Below are 24,802 nucleotides of genomic sequence, written 5' to 3' on the forward strand. Positions count from 1 at the left end.
CGCTTCGTAATTTTGTTAAAAAACGATGGTGGTCTTATATTGATTTTATTTTTTTTTATTAACTTACGCAATTTCATTAATGAGATTTTTTTTTCAAAAAATTAAAGAAAAACATTTCTTTTTGGCTTCTTTTTAACTTCGATTTTATGCCCGCGTAAATATTGCAAATTATTATTCGAATTATAACGTTTTTTTAACTGAGAGTTTTTCGGTATTTTTTTTTTTTTTTTTTGTTTTTTTGAAGTAGTCGCTGTTTCAGTCGGTATTTGTTATTTACTTTAAATTAAACCGAGTAAAAAAGGATTTACTACAAAAAGATAACGGTTGTTACGATGAGGGTGTATAATATTTGCAAAAATAAATAAATTTTAAATAACTCCCAAATGAATTTTTGCGGAAAGTAAGTACTGTAACGTTTAGGAAATAATTAAAATAGCAAAGATAGCGTTTTAAAATTCTCTTCAGAAGGTAAATCGTGATCGGAGTGCAATCGTTTTTATTGGGAAACTCATTGTAAATCATTTACAATATCGCAAAATATTTCATCATATTTTTATTTTCAAATTAGTTTTGCTAATATTTGAAAAAAAGTTGACTACCCTCATCTGATAGTCCATGAACACCCAATTTGAGTGAGGACAATGAAAAATTGTTAAGAGATGTTTTTAAAAGTGTTTTTTTTTTGGTTTTTGTTTTCTTTTACATATTTAATGCCGACGTAAAGTCGAGTTAGTTAAAAAAATAGTAGAGAGGTCAAATCTTTAGTTTTTCTTTAGGATTTTTACTTTCCCGTGTAGATAGCACTATAGCTGTAGAAGGGAAAGTGTTGTAATCGGTCCAATTTGGGCATATACGATTTTCGCTGGATGTTTTATAATACCTTAGGAACCCAAAAAACCGAATGTGTGTGTGTGTGTGTGTGTGTGTGTGTGTGTGTGTGTGTGTGTGTGTGTGTGTGTGTGTTCGGTGTCGGCCTCTTAATCACCTTATACAGAGTGTCCCATATAAAACGCAACCCAACCTTATATTAGTAGGTATTGAAATAATAAAAAGGCATGTGTAAATGTAAATGCAATTTTTATTATTACCATCCATTACCTTACATTTAGAGTAAATGTTGGAAGTGGCCGCAATCTTCTTGAATACAAGCTTCAATTATTTTTACAGCGTTTCTTGTAACTTTTTTCAAAGTCTGTGGCTGTATATTTAATACAGCTTGTTCAATATTGACTTTCAATCGTTCAAGTGTTCGTGGTTTGTTGCTGTAGGCTTTTTCTTTGAGGTAACCCCGTAGAAAAAAATCCGCCGCAGTCGAATCTGGAGATCTTAGTGGCCACAAGCCTCGACCGATAACACGATTACCAAAGAATTCCTCGACGAAATCAGAAGTTGAACCGGCGTAGTGCGATGTCGCACCGTCATGTTGTAGCCGGCAGTGTCTGTCTTCCTCTTCCAAGAGTGCAATGAACTGAAATAAAATATCCTGATATCGCTCTGCATTAATGGTGCACTCGAAAAAAATAGGACCGATTATTTTCTTCCGCGATATCGCGCACCACACGCCCGACTTCTGCGGGTGTAATTGTTTTTCGTGATAAACGTGGGGATTTTCAGCGCTCCAAATTCTACTGTTTTGGCTGTTTACGTAGCCGTCCAAATGAAACCGCGCTTCACCTGTAAAAAATAACGAATCCAGAACATTAATTCCCTCGCGCAGAAATCGACGGAACCGTTGACAATATTGTAGCCGTTTTTCTTTATCGGTCTAAAGAAGTCGATGAACCGTTTGAATGCGATAAGGTCGTAATTGTAATCGTTTGGTCGCCCGATGAACAGTCGATTTAGACAAATTAATTTCAGCAGACAAACATCTGATAGATTTATTTGGCGAGGGGAATAATCGGTCTTTGATTTCAGCGACTGTATCTGTATTCAACACCGACGCAGATCTTTTGTGTTACTTGTTTTTAACAGAACCGGTCTCTCTAAATTTTGCGACTGACCTTAATACTGATGTTTTGTTAGGAGCTGGTTTATCTGGGTACTTATGGTGAAATAAATCTTGCACTGCAACCGCTGATTTCGTACTGAAGTACGACTCGACAATGAAAACACGTTCGTCTACCGAAAACACCATCTTGTCTCTAGCAATTCACTGAACGTTATGATTGCATTGTTGTTACTATCGGTAGTGTTCTACTGCATCGCCGCGATGTTAGATGTTGGGCGAGTCCATTTCAGTAACGAGTAGGGGAGTAAGCTTGACTTTTGAAATTTCATGGATGAGTGATTGATGGGTTGCGTTTTATATGGGACACCCTGTATTTCCAGAACTATTGGACCGAACTTGGTTAAATTACTTCTATGTATGGAATGATGATGCCATTAAAATTTCAACTTAAAAGGTCCAGGGAATGAGACTGTTGAGCAATGTCACTCAGAGTTTCGAGATTTCACCAAATTAAGGCGAAATCTCAACTTTTTAAGATATATTTCAGTAATTAGGTAAATTAATATAAATCAACATAATGTGATGAATTTTTTTTCTTCAGTCGTTTGACCGGTTTGGTGCAGCTCTCCAAGATTCTCTATCTAGTGCCAGTCGTGTGATTTCGGTATACTTTCTACATCGTACATCCCTAACAATTTGTTTTACATATTCCAAACGTTGCCTGCCTGCACAATTTTTCCTAGCTACTTACCCCTCCAATATCAAAGCGACTATTCCAGGATGCCTTAAAATGCGATTAACTAATAAATATAAGACCCCTTTTAGTTGATTCACGATTGTGTAGGGAATTGTTAAGATTCAATCTTGTGTTAAGGTAAAACGTATATATTAATATAATCGTATAAACTATGAATTTATATTATATTTTGGGAGAAAAATCTCATAATTTTGGAAATACTTTGTTTTCGAGTTACGGTTGTTGAAGGATATTAACGTAATGTTTTTCCTCCTTAGATGATACAACGCAACCCACCGGGTTGGTCTAGTGGTGAACGCTCTTCCCAAATCAGCTGATTTGGAAGCTGAGAGTTCCAGCGTTCAAGTCCTAGTAAAGCCAGTTATTTTTACATGGATTTGAATGCTAGATCGTGGATACCGGTGTTCTTTGGTGGTGGTTGGGTTTCAATTAACCACACATCTCAGGAATGGTCTAACTGAAACTGTACAAGACTACACTTCATTTACACTCATACATATCATCCTCACTCATCCTCTGAAGAATTATTTAAACGGTAGTTACCGGAGGCTAAACAGGAAAAAAGTGTATGAGGATTGTTTTTACATCTACACTTTTGAATTACCCTCAAAGGAAAAGGTCTGCTGGAAAAAGATCTGGGGGTCTTGAATGCCACAACCCTTTTGATATCAAACGATGGCCAAAAAATTCCCGGAACATATCCAGCGTTTCATTAGCAGTATGACACGTTGCGTTATCCTGCTGGAACCGACATTCTCTTTCGTGTAAATCCAACACGGCAATAAACTGTTCGATTAAATTGCAGTAAATCACACCGTCTAGAGTTTGTCAAAAAATAAAGGCTCTGTTACAAGACGCCGGGAGATCGCATACCAAATACCGATTTTACGTGCGTGTAATGGTCGTTCACGAAACGCGTAGGGTTTCTCAACGCTCCATATTCGGCAGTTTTGGTTGTTATTTTAGCCATCCGAGTGAAACCGTGCCTCGTCACTGAAATAAACACGATACAAAATTTCAATACCGTTTTCATCAACAAGAGAGTGAAATCGATGACAATATACTATAAACGTTTTTACGGTCTACTTCTGTCAATTCTTGAACGACACTGATGCGATTTGCAAGTATATGCGGCTAACAGTTGATTTACCTTACGATTTTAAGATTAGCGAATGAACTTCGGCCGGTTTTAAATCTTCAGAAAATAAAAATCTTATCACAACACGCTGATATTTTACGGTACACGTTTCAAGGATAGCCTACATCTTGAAATCCTAAAATCCTCTTCTTTTTATCTAGAAAAAAATAAAATCATATCTTGTGGTAAAGCAAAAAAAAACTTAAACAAAACTGAAATTAAAGACAGTAAAAATAGGAGAAGCACATTAAGAAAATTGTGAAACATAGTCCATATGTGGACTGTGTTTACTATACTTTGTCCTATACCCGACCCTATAGTTGCCCTATACATTTCCTGAAACCAAATCGGTCTTCTTCTAACACTTCTTCCACTCTCCTCTCAATTTTTCTGTATAGAATTCTAGTTAAGATTTTTGATGCATGGCTAGTTAAACTAATTGTTCTGTATTCTTCACATTTACTTGCTCCTGCTTTCTTTGGAATCATGACTGTAACACTCTTTTTGAAGTCTGACGGAACTTCCCCTTTTTCATTAATATTACATATTAGTTTGTATAATCTATCAATCGCTTCCTCACCTGCATTGCGCAGTAATTCTACAGGTATTCCGTCTATTCCAGAAGCCTTTCTGCCATTTAAATCTTTTAATGCTCTCTTAAATTCAGATCTCAGTATTGTTTCTCCCATTTCATCCTCCTCAACTTCCTCTTCTTTCTCTGTAACACCATTTTCTAATTCATTTCCTCCGTATAACTCTTGCAACTTCAATATATTCCACCCACCTATCGACTTTGCCTTTCGTATTATAGGAGGTTAATATTTTTTAATAAATCAATATATTTAAAATAAAAAAGCATTGTCGGATTCGAGCCGATGTGCCTTCCCCTTGTAAGATCTGAATATTTCATTAACATTTTTTGGGGCTATAACTCTGGAACCAATGAAAATAAGTACCACTTATATCGTAGAAAATTTCTTAATGTTGGACACTTTTGGTCCAATCGATTGCAATCAAAACGGGAGGTGCACAATTAGATGTTACAACAGTCTAAATTCAAAATTTCAACAACCTACGGATAATCATTTTTGAGTTATGCGAGAATACATACGTACGTACAGACGTCACGCCAAAACTAGTCAAAATGGATATTTCCATTGAAATCTGGAAACCGAAATTTTTGCGATTACAATACTTCCAGTACAAGAAAGTAAAAAAAGAGATAGTATACCTCTTAGTGGTCGGAGGGGGGAGGGGACGCTGTATGTCTGGTTATGTAAGTTAATTTAATCAAGAATTTCTTTTTGTGAATTTATTTTTCATTTTGAAATTTTAAATTGAGGTCGATATGCTCTGTTTTTATACAATTTATTTTAGGTTTTTGTTTTGTTGGATTAGGGGCTTTTATCATTTGAACTTCGTTGTAGGTTAAAACTTTTTTATTAATTTTTTTTTTTATTGGATTTTATTTCTAATTAATTATCTTCAATGATTCTTGAAACTCTTAATGTAGTGTTATGTTCCGTTAAACATTTCTGTTTTACCCGCGTGTGTGTTTATTTTTTATCTCAGTAGATATTGCCTAACTTAGTTGATAAAGTACTTACAGTAAAGTATTCGTTGATGTTTTATGTAGCCGTTATCAGTTAGGATAATGATTTCTATGAATCGTTATTCTCAATTTTTTAAATCAGAATTATTGTTAAGAATGATTTGTTAAAAAAAGTTAAAAAGAATTTATTGCGTAATTATACTTCATTAGTTATCAAATCCGTTTTTTTGTCCTCCTTCCTAGGGTTTATTACTGTTGGATGTTCATTTATATCATTTTCTTATTTAACTTCATATCTGCATAAAACACGTACTGCCTCAGTGGCGGCTCGCGTATAAGCACTGTGGACCTGTAGCACCCCCTATTTCCACTTGGTATTATCGATAACATTTAATATTTAGTCCTCCTTTCTTTATACTTGTACAATATATAATCCTTAATCTTAATATCAGTAGTCATCCCTCCCCAGTTTATGAAAAAAGCACAAATGGAACTGTGCGCTTCACAGTTCCAGCGGCGTGGTGTTAGGCTGTTGTGCGCATGCGCACATAGGAAGCTGCACGCGAGGCTGCGAGAGAGAGAGAGAGAGCACTGTCGCTCCCGCCGTGCCGACCCTGGTGTGCTGGTGGAAGGTAGTTTTTTTTTACTCCGCCTGTATATGGAACGTTCCTTGTTCGTTCCCTTTTCTAGTTTAGTAGGTGAGAGGAATATAAAAGCGGTTTAGTTATTTTTTCCATAGTGATCAGAATATGACGGAAAGCAAGGGCTCTTTAATTAGTCCACCGGGTTGGTTTAGTGGTGAACGCGTCTTCCCAAATCAGCTGATTTGGAAGTCGAGAGTTCTAGCGTTCAAGTCCTAGTAAAGCCAGTTATTTTTACACGGATTTGAATACTAGATCGTGGATACCGGTGTTCTTTGGTGGTGGTTGGGTTTCAATTAACCACACATCTCAGGTATGGTCGAACTGAGAATGTACAAGACTACACTTTATTTACACTCATACATATCATCCTCATTCATCCTCTGAAGAATTATCTAAACGGTAGTTACCGGAGGCTAAACAGGAAAAAGAAAAGAAAAAGGGCTCTTTAATTGTCAAATCTGTCCAAAAACACGCTGGAAGGGCGAAAGAAAAGGTCATTACTAAAAACTAATTATGTATTTGTTTCTGTGTACACAGAAATTTTAATTAAGCACCATTGGAGTACTGTGTTTTTAAGCGGACATTTTATTAAATTATCATCTAATAGTACTAAAAAATATTGTCTGTATTGACATCTTATTATTTATTCGGTTAAACCGAATACGGTTTTTTAATTTTAGCTACGAGCCGCCACTGTTCTCCCTATCTCAGTCAGTTGAATTTTTTTTACTCCGGCACCAACGTCCGGATTCCCTCATTTTTATTTGTGTTTCCTTCTTTGAATTTTTATCTTAATCTTAAAATTCACAAAAGTATCAAATGATTTTTATTATTTTTTTTGAGATTCAGTAGTTTCAGAGACGTATAAGGTTGTTTTTTATTTGCCATTTTCCTTTCATATGATGTAACTGTATCTGTTGATGTATAACTACATTAGTTGACTGAGCAAAAAACTGTTAGATTATTTAATCGTAAGTGTTTTGACTGAAGAATCGAATTGAACTGCAGCTGCTTTGTATATTGCAGATACGTTCATCCTTATATCTCTTTACAAATTGATTAAATATAGATCGATTAAAGATCTGTCGTGTAACCCGGCCTTTAAATTATAGAAAAACATGTAATGTGACTAGTGTAGTTGAATTTTTTTTACTGCAGCTAAAGTTTCCCTGTCGGTTGTTAACCATAACTAAAATAATATTTTGTGGCTGGTTGCTATGGGAAAGAATCAAGGACATAATTCAAACGATCAAACTTCCAGTTTTCAGTAATTTGTCTCCGAATTTATTTCCGATATTAGTGATCGTTCTTTTTTTTGCAAAAAAGATTATTTAGGAGGAAGTATGACTTTATCTACATGGAACTATGGACAATTCCATCTTCAACTATACGTAAAAAATGAAATCAGAAAACATTCTGTCAAACATAAACTTTCATTCGATCATTTTCCTACTACTTGAAGTTTTATATTTCAATGTGATATTTTTACTTCCTTATACGAGGTAAAGGAGGTATTGTGATCGCGAAAAATTTCGATTTTCACATTTAAACGGAAATACCCATTTTGACCATTCCTGAATTCATTTTGACTAGTTTCGGCGTGATATCTGTACGTACTATGTATCTCGCATAACTCATAAACGATTAGCCGTAGGTTGTTGAAATTTTGAATTTAGGATTGTTGTAACATCTAGTTTTACACTTTACCTTTTGATTGCAATCGACTGGACCAAAAGTGTCCAAAAAAACTCAAGATTTAAAGATTTTGGGCTTTTTCTTAACTGCATTAATAAGCCTTCATTGAGAACTTTTCAATGATATATTATAAGCGGTACTTATTTTCTTCGGTTCCAGAGTTATAGCCAAATAAAATTTTAATTAATGAAATACTTGGATCTTACAAGGGGAAGGCACATCGGTTCGAAAGATCATCTCCTTTTTTAACTTTTTTTTAACTGTGTAGAAGGAAAAAAATGATCGAATGAAAGTTTAATCTTGACAGAATGTGTCAAACATGAATACATAACACAATTATTTCATAGACAATCGGATTAGATCAGTTTTCCCACTAAAACCGCTTCAGTATCATTTTTAAAGGTTCTATATTAGAAATGCATTCACAGAATAAGTGCTTTTTTACCCAGGTAAAAAAATGTACACTTTACATGTCCAAGCTTCCCAATTATTTCCAAATAAGAGTATCTTATTATGAAATCTCTTTCGGCGGACCGGTCAAGTATATTCAAATCCCGTCTGTTTTCGATTGAAAATAAATCTAGTAACGATTTGGGTTACTTGGTCGATTCCATTTTTTTTTCTATAGGGATCCCATTTTAATATGTGACATATTGTTTTTATCCTACAACGTGATAAATAATTTGTGATACATTTTGTTCATCAATTCATTTTTCTTTGAGATCTAGTATATAAATGGTTTTCCAAAAACATTAGCTCAACATAAATATGTTTAGGCATAGAATTGTATTGTCATATATTGAAAAATAAAAGGACTTCATGTAGTAGGAAATTGATCGAATGAAAGTTTAAGCTTGATAGAATGTGTTTTGATTTAATTTTTTTCATCGAACTGAAGATGGAATTATCTATGTAGATAAAGCCATACTTGCTACAAAACAATCTTTTTTGTAAAAAAAAAGAATGATCACTAATTTTGAAAATAAATTCGGAGACAAATTTCTTTTTGTAAAAGCGTGGTTGCATGCGTGCACAGTTTTCAATATAAATATTAAATAAATCATGAAAAAAAATTGACGGGATGATTTAAGTTTTTCTTTTAACGAATATTGTTTTCAAAAAACAACTTTTATTATACAGTAGTCCCCCTGTTATCCGTCCGCCGTTTAACCGACTCTTCGGGTTAAACGACCTTCTATTTTTTTTTAAAATAATTAATTTTTCAACTTATTTTCTATAAATTTAGTTTATATAATTTAATGTAGGCTCGCGCGAAAGAAAAGGTGTTTTGACATGTAAAATACGGTACACAAGTAAATTTTATACGCTACTCTATGAAACCACGACTTGTACATTTCTTCGGCTAACCAAAACAAAAACAAACAATTTACGAACTCAAAAAATCATCATATCAGTTGCGTTTTAAACGGCGTGATATAAAGTAGCGTCTATAAGTAACAGACAGACATTGGTTTGCTTGGTATTTCTCCTGCCACCGCCCCATTCGGTCTCCCTAAGGCATAAGACCGAATGTCTATGCAACACACGGCTACTGAGCCTCGAAACAGTTTAGCGACTAGTGTCTTAACTAGCTCCTAGAGCTAACCTAGAAGCGTGGGCGGACTAAGCGCGGTGCCGTACACCACCGCCTTACGTGTCCCAACCGCCCACTTGTTATATATTTTCTAAAATGGGTAGGCGCACCCCGTCAACTACTAAAAATATATATGACATCCATAAATAAAATTTATTTCTTCTAGGCAGCAATTCGCTGCCACTTAAGTCGCTGATGCCAGCAAGTACCTGTCCACCATTTTATAGTGCTTGGAGCCATAATAATTGGCTAGTGATCAGCAATACTCAAGTTTAGCTTCCCACGGCAATGCGGTAAGAGTCTTTCCCTTTAGTAAACTACGGATGCCGGCTGAAAAAAGCAACCGCATCTAAGAACTCCCACACAGTCCGACAATGCGGCGCTCGCCACATTGATTCGCCGCTTGTGAGTGATGAATTTTCCCGTTGACCCCTAAATTCCAGGATGGCCCGGTCTCTGGCCTCACCAAGAGCAGGACAGTCAAAGATCAGATGTTCATTTGACTGGACCTCCCCTTAGACGCACAACTCATCAGCTGCTAGGCGGAACCGAAACAGATATTGGTTCAAATTAGCGTGGTTGGTGAGCACCTGGGCATCCGTTGTCCTTAAAAACGAGTTCGAGGCGTACCATCCTCCCAGATTCTATAAAAACGTATACAAGGATCTTCCCGTAGTCGTGGTGTTCCATTCCAGCTGCCGTGCTTCCATCGCGAGGCTCTGCAGCCTCTTCCGCAGGCGGGAGATGGGCAACTGAACGAAATTTAGATCCGGTGCATTGTGATCACCGTTCCGCTTCGGTATTAGCCCGGCTTGAAACCGCATTCCAAATACCTCGGCCTCCCCGCCTCTTCGCAATCTTCACATGGATACCCGAACTTTCAGCACTAACTCGATTGGGAGAGCCTTTCCCAATACGGTGGTAGCCTCGTAGGAGGTCGTTTTAAAAACACCAGAGCATACAATTAAGACTCTGCGCTGGGCACTCGTTAAATTTTGAAGAAGTGCTCTATTCATATACAACCTATGCACTCAAACGGGCGCCGCGTAAGAGGTTGTGTTTTCGAAGACACCTCGGTACACCGTGTACATTTGACGGCCCGATAATTCATAGTCTTGAATCACTGAGACGACGTCTGCCGCTACTTGCCTAATGTGGTCGCTAAACAGTAACTTTTTCAAACAAAATACCTAGATACTTATGAACTCTAACTCGGCTGATTACACAGCCTTTATATTTAATATGGGGGTTGCGACTGTACGATAATTTGCCTGCACAAACTTCATCTTGGGCACAGAAATCCCTAAATTTTGAATGTCCATCCAGCCCTTCGCGGTTAACAAGGCCGATTATGTTCGATCTTCCAGCTGCGGTCGTGAATTACCACGAACTAAAAGTAGACAGTCGGTGAAAGCCTGCGCCGTGACCCCGTCTGGAAATATCATTCCCCAGAAATCCGTCGAATAACAGACGGACATACAGTGCGTAGAGTATTTCGTTCGCGTACGTTAAATTTTACTTTAAATTTAAATAAATTACATACCGTTTGTTACAAAAACAAAACCTCGCAGATCAATTGAAGATAAAGTCGACGATTTCGATAAAAACGGCGATTCGCAAAAAAGTACACGTATTTTATTTATTGAGAAATGGTTTAGCAATGTGTTACCTCCTCTGGAAGATAATTCGGTTATTGACTTAGACAATGCCCTTTACCATTCATCTAAAAAGGAAAGAATTTCAGCCGTTCTGGAAAAGAATATCTAAATGTGGCTTAGTTCAAAAGGAGTGATTTTTGAAGAGGATGAACTTGAGGTTTAATTATCGCAAAAAGGGTCTCGCATATTAAAAGTAATTAATAAGTAAGATTCATTGGCAAAACCGTGCTTCGATTACCTTCCTCTCATTGTGTAATCAACCCGATAGAGTTAATTTGGGGACAAATCAAAAGTTACGTTACAGTAGAAAAAATTTATGCTTAAAAGCCATCGATAAAACAGGCCATCAGGAATGGAGAAATTTTATAAAACGTAACGGATAATTACTACGGATTTCTCGCAGTCAGATGATGAAAGCTGAATTGAATTTATTATCTTAGAAATTTAATCTGAGATATTAGTGAAATTTTACTGTTTATGGACAATTGACAATTTCTCAACTCTTCAAAAACTCAAGTAATAAATTGACTTAATTTACTTAAATTTAAAAAATATATATAATAATTAAAAATATAATAGTACGGTGGTTGCTGAATAATACATCGCGTAATTTCTTTTATATACATCAGGATTTACAAGAGATGCTTGTGAATCGGCCGCCTTAAACACTCGTACGCGAAGTTTGTTTTTTCTTTTTTGTCTAGCCTCCTGAACCACCGTCAGGTATTACGTCAGAGGATGAATGAGAATGATATGTATGAGTGTAAATGAAGTGTAGTCTTGTACAGTCTCATTTCCACCGTTTCTTTGATGCGGGGTTATTTGAAACCCATCCAACAAAGAACACCGGTATCCACCATATAGTATTCAAATCCTTATAAAAGTAATTGCCTTTACTAGGATTTGAACCTTAGAACTCTCGTCTTCGAAATCGGCTGATTTGCGAAGACGCGTTCACCAATAGACCAACCAGGTGGGTTGTAGTTTGTTTACTTGAACTCTAAGCTAACTGAATAAGATTTACATATTACAGTTTTGCTTCACGTTAGTTCTTTTATATCGTCTATGTTTCTAGGTTTTTTAAAACATATTGGTTTCTTATTGTTTTCTTGCTAGCGTTTAGAGAAAATTCTATATAATGTTTTCCGTGTATGCAGTTTTTTCTTGTAATCTTTTCCTGTACTTACGTATTAGCCTGTCGACCATAGCCGTAATGATCCCGTAACTTTGAAAATACTTCAAAGTTACGGAATCATTAACGTATTTTACATATTAATAACATAAGCATTATCGTTTATAATTATAGATATAATTAACCAAACTTAACCTACGCTCGTTAACCTCGACTGATTAACAGTAATGTTTTGATTATTTAACTAACAAATAATTGCAATAATTACAGAATTTATTATTTAAATACTCAAAACGTTACTGTTTAATTAGTCAAGGTTAGCGAGTGTAGATTAAGTTTGGTTAAAGTATATTTATAAAATAGATAAATATATAAATTGTTATAAAAGTAGTAATATAATAGTTATATCGGGTGATATTAACAATAAACCAAAAGTTTTCAATTTATTTGATCGACGGGCCAATACCGCTTTTCCTTATTTTAAATTAAAATTTAAAAAAGGGGGGGGGAAATATATATATAAACGAGATAATAGCTTTTTAATTACTATCTTTAAAAAGATATCTTTTTTAAAATATTTCATTTTATTTTTTAAAAGTTAATTTTAATAATACATATTATCAATGAGTTTGTATTTATGTTTGAAAAATAAAATTATGGCTGTCTGGAAAATTATAAGATTTTTTTCAACGGATAAAAGTTAAAAACGTTAATCGGTTTCAGTTTTACTAGTAATGTGGTGTTGTATGAATAGGAGTCTATACCAATCAGATTTGTGAAAAAATTAAGGGAAAATGTTACTTTTCGTTTAAATTTATGTAATTTCTAAATTTTTAATATTTATAATTGTCGGTCGATATTTTGGTGATAGTCGATCACATTTAGTGTGTTATCAGTTTGCTATCGGTTATCAATTTTTGTATTGTAATACCGAGTACGATCGGCCGGAGAAGAATGAATGAAACAGTATAATAATTGTATGCGTGCTAGAGAGATAGATTAAGAGAGAGGGAAGTTAGAATTGGTTTGTTACGATGAGTGGGAGAGAACTAGCGCTGATAATGCGCCGACGTTGTTAAGGTCGTTGTTGCTTATGTAGTAAAGAAGGGTCAGTGTCAGCTGTAGTGCATCAGTTCGTTAAGTTGATCATTAGAGTTACATAGTGACGGTTTTGAGTGTGGTTGTGTTGTGAACGAAATACCGGTATGCCCGAGATTAAAAATTGGTCTGGTGTAAATGTGGATCAGGTTGGATTAAGTAATTCTAATCCGAATTTTGCAAAGGTATTTAACTTTTTTTTTCTTTAATTACTTTTTTTTGTCTTTACTCTGTGTTTCTACTCTCGTTTTTAATACTGCCTAACGTTATCACAGCTCGGTTATTTATACACAATTTTTAACAGGTGGTTATTCGTTCAATGCTTTAAAAACTTAACATGTAAAATTACTGATACTGAAAGTAGAAAATCTACTTTTTAGTTTTAATCTACGTTTTTTTTTTTTTTAAATCAAAGTTGCTAATTAAATTTACCAGTTTAAAGAATTAACTGTTTGAAACAAAAACTCATTTTATAGTTAAACATTTTTGAAACCCAGTGCTTGTTTTAGATTATTTTTATTATTTGCATACTAGACAAAATGTTACAATGTTAATTTAAAAAAAGAAAATTAAGTTTTGTGGACTGCTCTTAATTTCAAAAATATTAGATTTAGTAGACTTCTATCTTCCTCTTCAAACTGTTTTTCATATCTCTTATGCAATCCTTTATTTAATTATGAGTGTTGTTAATAAGTCTTTTTTGTGCATATTCATTTTACAGCCCCCATTGTTACATTTTTATATAAAAGTAATCAACAGCTTTACATTTCATATTTACCACTGCTGTGGGTTGTTACGCTCTGTTATCACATATACTCCATATTATTTGTTATTAATGTGTTAGATAAGAGTGAGCTGCAATTACACAGTAATCATGTACTTGCAATATTTTTAGATCTGTTATAATAGGCAGAATTGGATTTTATCCATTTTCTGATTAGATTAGATTTGGATAGAAAAAAAAAAGTTTCAGCCCAAATTTTAATCTAAAAGGCTATTTTGTTTCTCTTATAGTACTTTTAGACTAACAAGTTCAGCACCTATGCCTTAAAATTTATTTGCAGTCAACTCATATACAACAGCATGAAGAAGGAAAACTTCAAAATCTAATTTCTTTTGTAATGAAGCCCTTTCATATTATACAAAAAGATGAGTTTTTCAGTTTCGTTAGACGTTTGGCATAATCTAAATACAGGATTTTATTTATAGTTCCCATTGTTCTCTATCCTTAAAATAGCATGATCGGTTAGAAAACTGGTTGTACTTTAAAAAAATTTCCTGTTCTGAATAAAAAGTCATTGTTGAGATAGAGTTTTTCAGTGTTTTTTTTTCCATTTCATTGAAAATACATTAGTTTGACTACTGTTCTGACTGTGGTTCTTTTATCTCCCGCAGGCAATTTCAGGACCCAATTAATTTGCTTCTTTCCTGCCCAGGAAGTCAGTCTTTTCATCGTATTCAGTTCTGATTATCCATGTGCTGATCGCATATATTTGAGATGAAATCTAAAATTAGTGTGAATTGAGAGCATAAAGAATTGCATTGTTTCTACAGTTATAAGTACTACTAACAACATAAGTACTACTGTACTTATGTCGGGGTTATGGTCTTGTCAACAACTTATTAAAAACAAAATGAATATAAACTAATTCTTTTTATTCCTAAAATGAAATCTTTTGTTTTAACGATGATCCAATTTTTTTTTTATATTTTTAAACATAATTCATTATTAAATCCTGTTAACTACAAAAAAAAAAAAAAATAAATAAATTAGGCTACAATATATTATAAAAATAATTATAATAAATGGGGGATGAAAAAATTATAAACAAAAGAAGTAGAAATATATCATAATTTCCTTAACAAAGTAAATTTTATGATATATTAACTTTTTCCCCAAGTTAATGGAAATTATAAATAAACAATCATAAAAATATTTATTTAGAAGATTCTAAACGTAAAAATATAAGTACCAGTGTTTACCGTAATAAATTGTTGAAATATGAAATCAAATTTACTTGGATGAGTGATATTGCATCTAGTTAGATAGAATTTCATATAGATAAGAGATTAGTTTGTGTTTTTGGCAGAGTGAGTAAAGGTTTACATAGAGTAGAATTATGTTATTCTACAAAATAAATTGATCACCAAATTCATTTAAAAATGTTTTAATGAAAATAATTATTAAAAAATTTAAAATTATTAAAATAATGTCAAAAAAATTAAATAATGTTGTTGTTGTTTTGATCAACTAGTGAAATATTCTGAATTGAGTCTGTTTTAGTATGTTACAGTGATAAAACTAAGGTTATTATTATTATTATTGTTATTAAATTATGGACTATAATTAAATTACTATCATACATGCAGAAATTTAAGTGTGCATAAATTATTTTCTAGCACTTATAAGAAAAAAATTGGATTTTAATAAACGTCAAATTAATCTGATAAAATAATTACATCTAATTAATCAAATATGTCATACCATTAATAAAATATTATTTTGTAAATACCAATGTAACATTATAAGGAAATATTATCAAGAAGTATTAGGAATTATAAAGTTCAAAATCTTCTTTTTTTTAAATTCACATTCATTTTTACAATATTTTATGCTGTTTAAAAAGTTTTGTATTAACTTACTTAACATATATGATTTGACGGTGGAGGGGGGTCTTTTTAAATAATTTCAAAATTCAGTTTTTTTATTGTTGGAATATTTCTCATATTTTTTGTATCATGTTCACTAATATATTTGTTATTTTTTAAAGCAAATACTTTTATATGCATGTAATATCTATAAAATATGTTTCATATGTATAAAAACATGAATAGCCTGTACCACTATTATCGCAGAACTCTTTTTTTATGATTATTTTATATTTATTTTTGATTTATTTGTATTTTTTTCTCGTAACAATTTTTCTTAATGCAGCACACAGCAAGTGTTATATTTCCATGGAAATTAACATATTTGTTGTATTACAGATATATATTGGTAGGGCTGAAGACTTAGGTAGCATTTATATTTAGAGCATTTTTGTTCATTGTGTAGTTCTGTTGTATTTTTTGCTATTTTCTCAATTTTTCCTTATTTTATATTTTATCCACCAATTTACATCTCCATACCTCTTTTCTCTTATGCCTTTGACCATTCTTTCCTCACACCAAGATTTTTCCAATCTTCTATGGCTAATCTATTTATTGTTCTTTTTTAATCCTTTTCATTCTTTTAATAAACTTTAATATGCTTTTTTCTTTGCCGGCTCTATATGTTTGGATTCATGTTACATTGTTTTTAAATAAAAAAAATTTCTCATCTTACACATCCCGCTAATCTTTTACAATCTCCTTTTTATAACCTCATCACAGGACACCATAAATTTATTAGGACACCACAAATAAGCCTTCTTATAAATGAGCATAACTGTGTAGGGTGGGGGATTTGAATATATTTAGCTTAATCATCAAAACGAGGAGAGGATTGACTGAAGTAATAAAAGATGTTTTGAAAGTAATAAAAGATGTATTTCAAAACATCTAAATTTTTGTTCCATTCCATAACTACCTTTTCAAGAGCGCAGATAAAAAGTTGTGGAGAAAGTCCATCTCCTTGTCTTAAACCGATTTCAATGGGAAAAGGATCTGATAATTCTCTCAGAGAATTTCTTTTAAAAATTAGAATTCCTTTCAAATTTTTATGGACTTTACAGAGATAGAAGAACAATTGCTAACATGTACAGGAACCAAACAGCAACAGTAACAATTGAAGAACATAAGAAAGAAGCCGTAATAAGAAAGGGAGTCCGACAAGGATGTTCCCTATCTCCGTTACTTTTTAATCTTTACATGGAACTAGCAGTTAATGATGTTAAAGAACAATTTAGATTCGGAGTAACAGTACAAGGTGAAAAGATAAATATGCTACGATTTGCTGATGATATAGTAATTCTAGCCGAGAGTAAAAAGGATTTAGAAGAAACAATGAACGGCATAGATGAAGTCCTACACAAAAACTATCGCATGAAAATAAACAAGAACAAAACAAAAGTAATGAAATGTAGTAGAAATAACAAAGATGGACCGCTGAATGTGAAAATAGGAGGAGAAAAGATTATGAAGGTAGAAGAATTTTGTTATTTGGGAAGTAAAATTACTAAAGATGGACGAAGCAGGAGCGATATAAAATGCCGAATAGCACAAGCTAAACGAGCCTTCAGTAAGAAATATAATTTGTTTACATCAAAAATGAATTTAAATGTCAGGAAAAGAATTTTGAAAGTGTATGTTTGGAGTGTCGCTTTATATGGAAGTGAAACTTGGACAATCGGAGTATCTGAGAAGAAAAGATTAGAAGCTTTTGAAATGTGGTGCTATAGGAGAATGTTAAAAATCAGATGGGTGGATAAAGTGACAAATGAAGAGGTATTGCGGCAAATAGATGAAGAAAGAAGCATTTGGAAAAATATAGTTAAAAGAAGAGACAGACTTATAGGCCGCATACTAAGGCATCCTGGAGATATTTGAAATTATCTACTTTCTTTATTTTTTTATTATTTGTACTAAGGAAATTCAGGCAGTTTTTATCATTAGTAAACATTTTTGTTTTCTAAAATGCGATTTTTAGTCCCATTTTAGCAGCCTGTTTTTCTGATTCTCTAATTTATTGTTCAGCATCATTCCAGTTTTTAGCTAACAATGCTTATCATCAGCGAAAGCTAAACAGTTAATCTTTAGACCTTTAGTTCCCACTCTTATTTCGCAATTTTTGTCTAAATTTTTGTTCAATTCCATAACTACCTTTTCAAGAGCACAGTTAAAAAGTAGTGGAGAAAGTCCATCTCCTTGTCTTAAACAGATTTCAATAGGAAAAGGATCTGATAATTCTCCCAGAAATTTTATTTTAGAGTATGTGTAAGTAAATGTTGCTTTAAGTTTGCCGTTTTGTTATCTAAACCTGATTCTGTTGAAAAAGGTTATATCTACCTACACTTTTTATTAAAGTCTGTAAAAGATTTTGTAGTAATATGTAAAGATAAATTAGACAGTGTAATTCAGTAGTATTGTAAAAATGGCTAAGTTAATACTTAGGATTAAATTTATGAAAAATGTTTAGTTTAAATAAAAATAGTACATATTTTTAGTGCAAATGGTTTGCAATAAGTGTTATGTTTGTTTTATAAACATTTCATTTATGGGAATCTTCAAATTACTAAGCAATTATCTTTGGATTGCGCCTAAAATATGAAACAAGATATTTAGCATGCAAGTAAGTATGCATTAATATAGAGTTCGACTAAAAAGTAGACCTTGAGTTGGAATAACTAGAAAGCATATTTGACTAGTAGAAAAACAGGAAAGTGACATCACCCTTATAATTCATAAAAACAAAAACATAAAATCCATTTAAATATGAACAGAGAGTAACCCTCAGATTGATCTGCTGATAATAAAGCAACAATATTTTTTAATTATATTCATTTTTTTATGACAATAGAATTTTTATGTTCAGTTTCAGTTAATTCAAATAATATTTGTAATAAAAATTTTCTTTATTGTTCTTTTTTATTTATTTATGACAATAGACTATGTTCTACTGTAAATTAAAAAAATAAGTTTGTAATTAACTAACTTATAGACAAAAAAGTTTTAATTAAAAAAAAAAAAAATAGGAAGAATACCGTTCGTTGTTAGAGGAAAATGTAATGAAAAATAATCTATTCAATTTTGGCCAGCAGTTATTGTAACAAATATCGGTTTACATTTTGGTGATCACAGACCCTAAAAATGATATACCTCAGAATAATAATACACTTTTATCTATTCATATTTTCAGTCTCCTTTTTCTAGTATTATGTCACACCTAGTCAAGCAGTCAAGTCATCAATGAGCTTGACTTTGTGATAAGTATGTAATGTAGACAACATAACCTGTTCATCTAAACCATTTGGCTCAATTTCTGCACATATCTGGTTGTTTTATCTGTTGATAAATTGATATCTACTATAGAAATATAATTCAAATCAGTATTGCAATATTAATCTTTTTTTTTTTATAAATGGAAAATAATAAGATTAACCACATATTTATTTTTGCATTAGTCAAGGTATTAAAATTTTGTTATGTTCATTAAATTACATATTATTTAATTCCTCAATTAGTACTTCTAAAATGATAGTTATTTATATGAAGTGCTTCAAAATGAAAAAAATAATTTTCTTTTAATTAATTACATTCAGGATGTAAAAAAATATGCTGCTGGATGACTCTGTCCGTAATTTATACAATGAATAGGCATATAAATACAAAAAGAGAAAATGAGTTGCTTTCTAAGGAGACGAAATAAAGATGTTCAGATTCACTGATGGAATTGTGGTTTTTTTTGACAGCAATCAAAAATAAGTTAGAAGAAATATTGAGCAACATAAAGATAAAGGCTTAATAGAAATAAAGTAATGGGAAAAAACATCAAACTGATAACTGACTATTAAAGAACACAACTTTTTCATTGCATTTATGAAAATAATTGTAAAAAAATGTGCAGAAATAAGAAGTTGTATATAAAAAATATAACATCAAGTTTTATAATCAATTTTTTTTATAAATAAATTCAGCTTTGATATTTTGAAAATAATACTTGTATTTTATGTAATGTTATCTCTTGTTCATTAAACTAAAGCGTGATCTTAATCTATTTTAATTTTTTTTGTGGTATTTTGAAATTTAGCTTATATATTAATCTATGATTTTATATTACTATGGGAGAATAAAAAAAAAAATTCAGTTTTTACAAAACAAAAATAAAATCATTACTCAATTAAATTTTTAAGTTTATAGATAAAACTTTTTTAGTTAATTTTTTTACATTAATAACTGGTTTTGTTATTAACTAAATGTTATTATTATTGAAGTTTATATAGATTGCTTCTTCATAATCTAATGAGTTAGCTTAATTGTTTTGTTTTTTCAATATATCTTTTAACTGATTACATGCTGATCTCGATGGTGGAGTGGTATTGTCTCAGCCTTTCATTTGGAGGTCTCCTGGGTTTGAATCCTGATTAGGCTTGGAATTTTTCATACAGTAAAAATTTCTATTTAGGCTGATGACCAATAGCAATTGATCCATAATTTCATAAAGAAAAGTGTTGTTGTGTAATTATTTGTATTTTCTCCCTTCTCTCATAGTTTTTATTCAATAATACTTCCTTTTTGTTTGAATTAACTAATTCTCAATGCTTTAAGATAATAGCATTTCAATCTAATTCTCTGTTTAATATGATTCTGCTGCATATTTCTTTCCTCTATAATTTTTCTTAAATTTTTTTAACTTTTATAAATTCATCTGAATTTAATTCTTTTTTTTTGTTGGTGATATCAGAGATAAATGATGAAACATTATCTTTTATTAGATTATTATTGGCTTAATAGAATGTATTTTTAAATTGTGTTATGACAATAAAGACTAAGATTTAACAGCTGTTAAATTGAACTTAATGAGAAGGAAATATGTGATACAGAGAGTAAAAAAGATAAATTAAAAAAACATTTTTATAAAAGTTAAAAAAGATATAGGACTGGTAAAATTCTATTATTTTTAATTGTATATTTTACTAATATAGGCTTTTGTTGACAGCAATTAATAGGGAATAAAAAAAAATATATTTTACCAGTAGAAAAATTTGTCCTGACATTGCAGCAGTATTGGTGAGGTCAAATATGACACACTATAAAATATGGATGTATAAATATTTGCAGTGTAATAAACTTTGTCTTACTATCGTAATATAATAATATTGACATTCTGTCTCTTCGTTTGTCTCAGTCAATAGTTTTTATATTCAAACGAGAGTTTTTAAATTTGTTTAGATTCCATCAATGTCAAAATGATCAAACAGAAGATAATACAGAATTTCTGAATAGAAAGAAAAAACACTTACTGTCTGCACACTTGTGCATTCAAGCACATGGTTGAATTCTCTCTCTCTCTCTCTCTCTCTCTCTCTCTCACACGTGCGCGTGGACGCACTTAAACTAGAAAATTGTCTTTTTATTAAATTTACTATGAATGAATTATATTGTAATTAAATATAACCATATTAACTATACTACTGAAAAGCAAAATTATTAATGAATAAATTGTAAGAATGTCATCGCAATTTGCAATTAATTGTAATTCCAATTTATAATTAATTATGAATTTATAATTATGTTAATTCCAATTTATAAGTAATCAACCCTCCTCTATGAATCATGAGACCTTGCCGTTGGTGAGGGGGCTTGAGTGCTCAGAGATACAGAGTAGCTGGACCAAAGGTGCAACCATATCGGAGAGGTATCTGTTGAGAGCCAGACTAAGGAATGATTCCTGAAAGAGGGCAGCAGCTCATTCAGTAGTTGTTAGGGGCGTGAGTCAGGACGACTTAAACGGCCGTATCAACATCACTCAGTCCTCTGAGTACTGCACAGCTGAAAGCAATGGAAAACTACAGCTGCTTTTTTTCCAAGAAAATGTGGCTCTCTGCATTTTCACATAGCAATAATGGAGGCGCCTTCCTTGGTAAAATATTCTGGAGGTAAAATAGTCCCCGTTCGGATCTCCGGGTGGGGACTACTAAGGAAGGGGTCACCAGAAAATTAAAAAATAACATTCTACGAGTCGGAGCGTGGAATGTTAGAAGCTTAAAAAAGGTTGGTAGGCTAGAAAATTTAAAAAGGAAATGGGTAGGACAAATGTGGATATAGTAGGAATTAGTGAGGTTCGGTGGGAAGAGGAAGGCGACTTTTGGCCAGGTGATTTTAGAGTAATTAACTCAGCGTCAAATAATGGGCAGGCAGGAGTAGGTTTCGTGATGAACAAGAAGATAGGGAGGAGAGTGGAGTATTTCAAAACGCATAGCGATAGAATCATTGTAATAAGGATAAAATGAAAACCTAAACCGACAACGATTGTTAACGTCTATATGCCTGCAAGCGCCCATGATGATGATGATGAGGTAGAGTGTGTATACGAAGAGATTGATGAAGCAATTAAACACGTAAAAGGAGATGAAAATTTAATAATAGTTGGAGATTGGAATGCAAGCATTGGAGAAGGCAAGGAAGGAAATATAGTGGGTGAATACGGGCTGGGCAAAAGGAATGAAAGAGGGGACCGACTTATAGAGTTTTGCACGAAGTATAATTTAGTAATTGCCAACACCCAATTTAAAAATCATAATAGAAGAATATACACTTGGAAAAAGCCAGGCGATACTGCAAGGTATCAGATAGATTATATCATGGTTAAGCAAAGATTTAGAAATCAACTCGTTGACTGCAAAACTTACCCTGGAGCAGACATTGATAGCGACCATAATTTGGTGATAATGAAATGTAGATTGGGGTTTAAAAATCTGAAGAAAAGGTGTCAGATGAATCGGTGGAATTTAGAGAAGCTTGAGGAAGAGGAGGTAAAGAAGATTTTTGAGGAGGACATCGCAAGAGATCTGAGTAAAAAAGATAAGGTAGAAAATGTAGAAGAAGAATGGGAGAATGTTAAACAGGAAATTCTTAAATCAGCAGAAGCAAACATAGGCGGAATAAAGAGAACTGGTAGAAAACCTTGGGTTTCAGACGATATATTGCAGCTGATGGATGAACGTAGAAAATATAAGAATGCTAGTGATGAAGAAAGTAAAAGGAACTATCGGCAATTAAGAAATGCTATAAACAGGAAGTGCCAACGGGTGAAAGAATAGTGGATTAAAGAAAAGTGTTCAGAAGTGGAAAGAGAAATGAACATTGGTAAAATAGACGGAGCATACAGGAAAGTTAAGGAAAATTTTGGGGTACATAAATTAAAATGTAATAATGTGTTAAACAAAGATGGTACACCAATATATAATACGAAAGGTAAAGTCGATAGATGGGTGGAATATATTGAAGAGTTATACGGAGGAAATGAATTAGAAAATGGTGTTATAGAGGAAGAAGAGGAAGTTGAGGAGGATGAAATGGGAGAAACAATACTGAGATCTGAATTTAAGAGAGCATTAAAAGATTTAAATGGCAGAAAGGCTCCTGGAATAGACGGAATACCTGTAGAATTACTGCGCAGTGCAGGTGAGGAAGCGATTGATAGATTATACAAACTGGTGTGTAATATTTATGAAAATGGGGAATTTCCATCAGACTTCAAAAAAAGTGTTATAGTTATGATACCAAAGAAAGCAGGGGCAGATAAATGTGAAGCATACAGAACAATTAGTTTAACTAGTCATGCATCAAAAATCTTAACTAGAATTTTATACAGAAGAATTGAGAGGAGAGTGGAAGAAGTGTTAGGAGAAGACCAATTTGGTTTCAGGAAAAGTATAGGGACAAGGGAAGCAATTTTAGGCCTCAGATTAATAGTAGAAGGAAGATTAAAGAAAAACAAACCAACATACTTGGCGTTTATAGACCTAGAAAAGGCTTTCGATAACGTAGACTGGAATAAAATGTTCAGCATTTTAAAAAAATTAGGGTTCAAATACAGAGATAGAAGAACAATTGCTAACATGTACAGGAACCAAACAGCAACAATAACAATTGAAGAACATAAGAAAGAAGCCCTAATAAGAAAGGGAGCCCGACAAGGATGTTCCCTATCTCCGTTACTTTTTAATCTTTACATGGAACTAGCAGTTAATGATGTTAAAGAACAATTTAGATTCGGAGTAACAGTACAAGGTGAAAAGATAAAGATGCTACGATTTGCTGATGATATAGTTATTCTAGCCGAGAGTAAAAAGGATTTAGAAGAAACAATGAACGGCATAGATGAAGTCCTACGCAAAAACTATCGCATGAAAATAAACAAGAACAAAACAAAAGTAATGAAATGTAGTAGAAATAACAAAGATGGACCACTGAATGTGAAAATAGGAGGAGAAAAGATTATGGAGGTAGAAGAATTTTGTTATTTGGGAAGTAAAATTACTAAAGATGGACGAAGCAGGAGCGATACAAAATGCCGAATAGCACAAGCTAAACGAGCCTTCAGTAAGAAATATAATTTGTTTACATCAAAAATGAATTTAAATGTCAGGAAAAGATTTTTGAAAGTGTATGTTTGGAGTGTCGCTTTATATGGAAGTGAAACTTGGACAATCGGAGTATCTGAGAAGAAAAGATTAGAAGCTTTTGAAATGCGGTGCTATAGGAGAATGTTAAAAATCAGATGGGTGGATAAAGTGACAAATGAGGAGGTATTGCGGCAAATAGATGAAGAAAGAAGCATTTGGAAAAATATAGTTAAAAGAAGAGACAGACTTATAGGCCACATACTAAGGCATCCTGGAATAGTCGCTTTAATATTGGAAGGACAGGTAGAAGGGAAAAATTGTGTAGGCAGGCCACGTTTGGAGTATGTAAAACAAATTGTTGGGGATGTAGGTTGTAGAGGGTATACTGAAATGAAACGACTAGCGCTAGATAGGGAATCTTGGAGAGCTGCATCAAACCAGTCAAATGACTGAAGACAAAAAAAAAAAGTAATCAACATAATAATTTCAGTTATATTGATTACTCTCATGTATTTATGCACGCATTAGAATGCCC

At 32.7% G+C, this 24,802-nt stretch overlaps 1 protein-coding gene across 5 annotated transcripts in view; it reads left to right on the forward strand.

Moving 5' to 3' along the window:
* The window catches only part of UGP (UDP-glucose pyrophosphorylase), a 150,388-nt gene that overhangs the window by 85,044 nt on the left and 40,542 nt on the right, over positions 1-24,802 (forward strand). The window contains exon 1 of one of the 5 annotated variants that reach the window (XM_075371772.1): positions 13,192-13,404. The exons of the other annotated variants lie outside the window; for them this stretch is intronic. Within the exon in view, the coding sequence (XP_075227887.1) occupies positions 13,327-13,404 (78 nt within the window). The 5' untranslated portion in view covers positions 13,192-13,326. Of the gene's footprint in view, positions 1-13,191; positions 13,405-24,802 lie in introns of those variants that run through there. 5 annotated transcript variants of the gene reach the window in all.

Source organism: Lycorma delicatula, chromosome 7 (genome assembly GCF_047948215.1).
Source record: "Lycorma delicatula isolate Av1 chromosome 7, ASM4794821v1, whole genome shotgun sequence".
Taxonomy (NCBI): domain Eukaryota; kingdom Metazoa; phylum Arthropoda; class Insecta; order Hemiptera; family Fulgoridae; genus Lycorma; species Lycorma delicatula.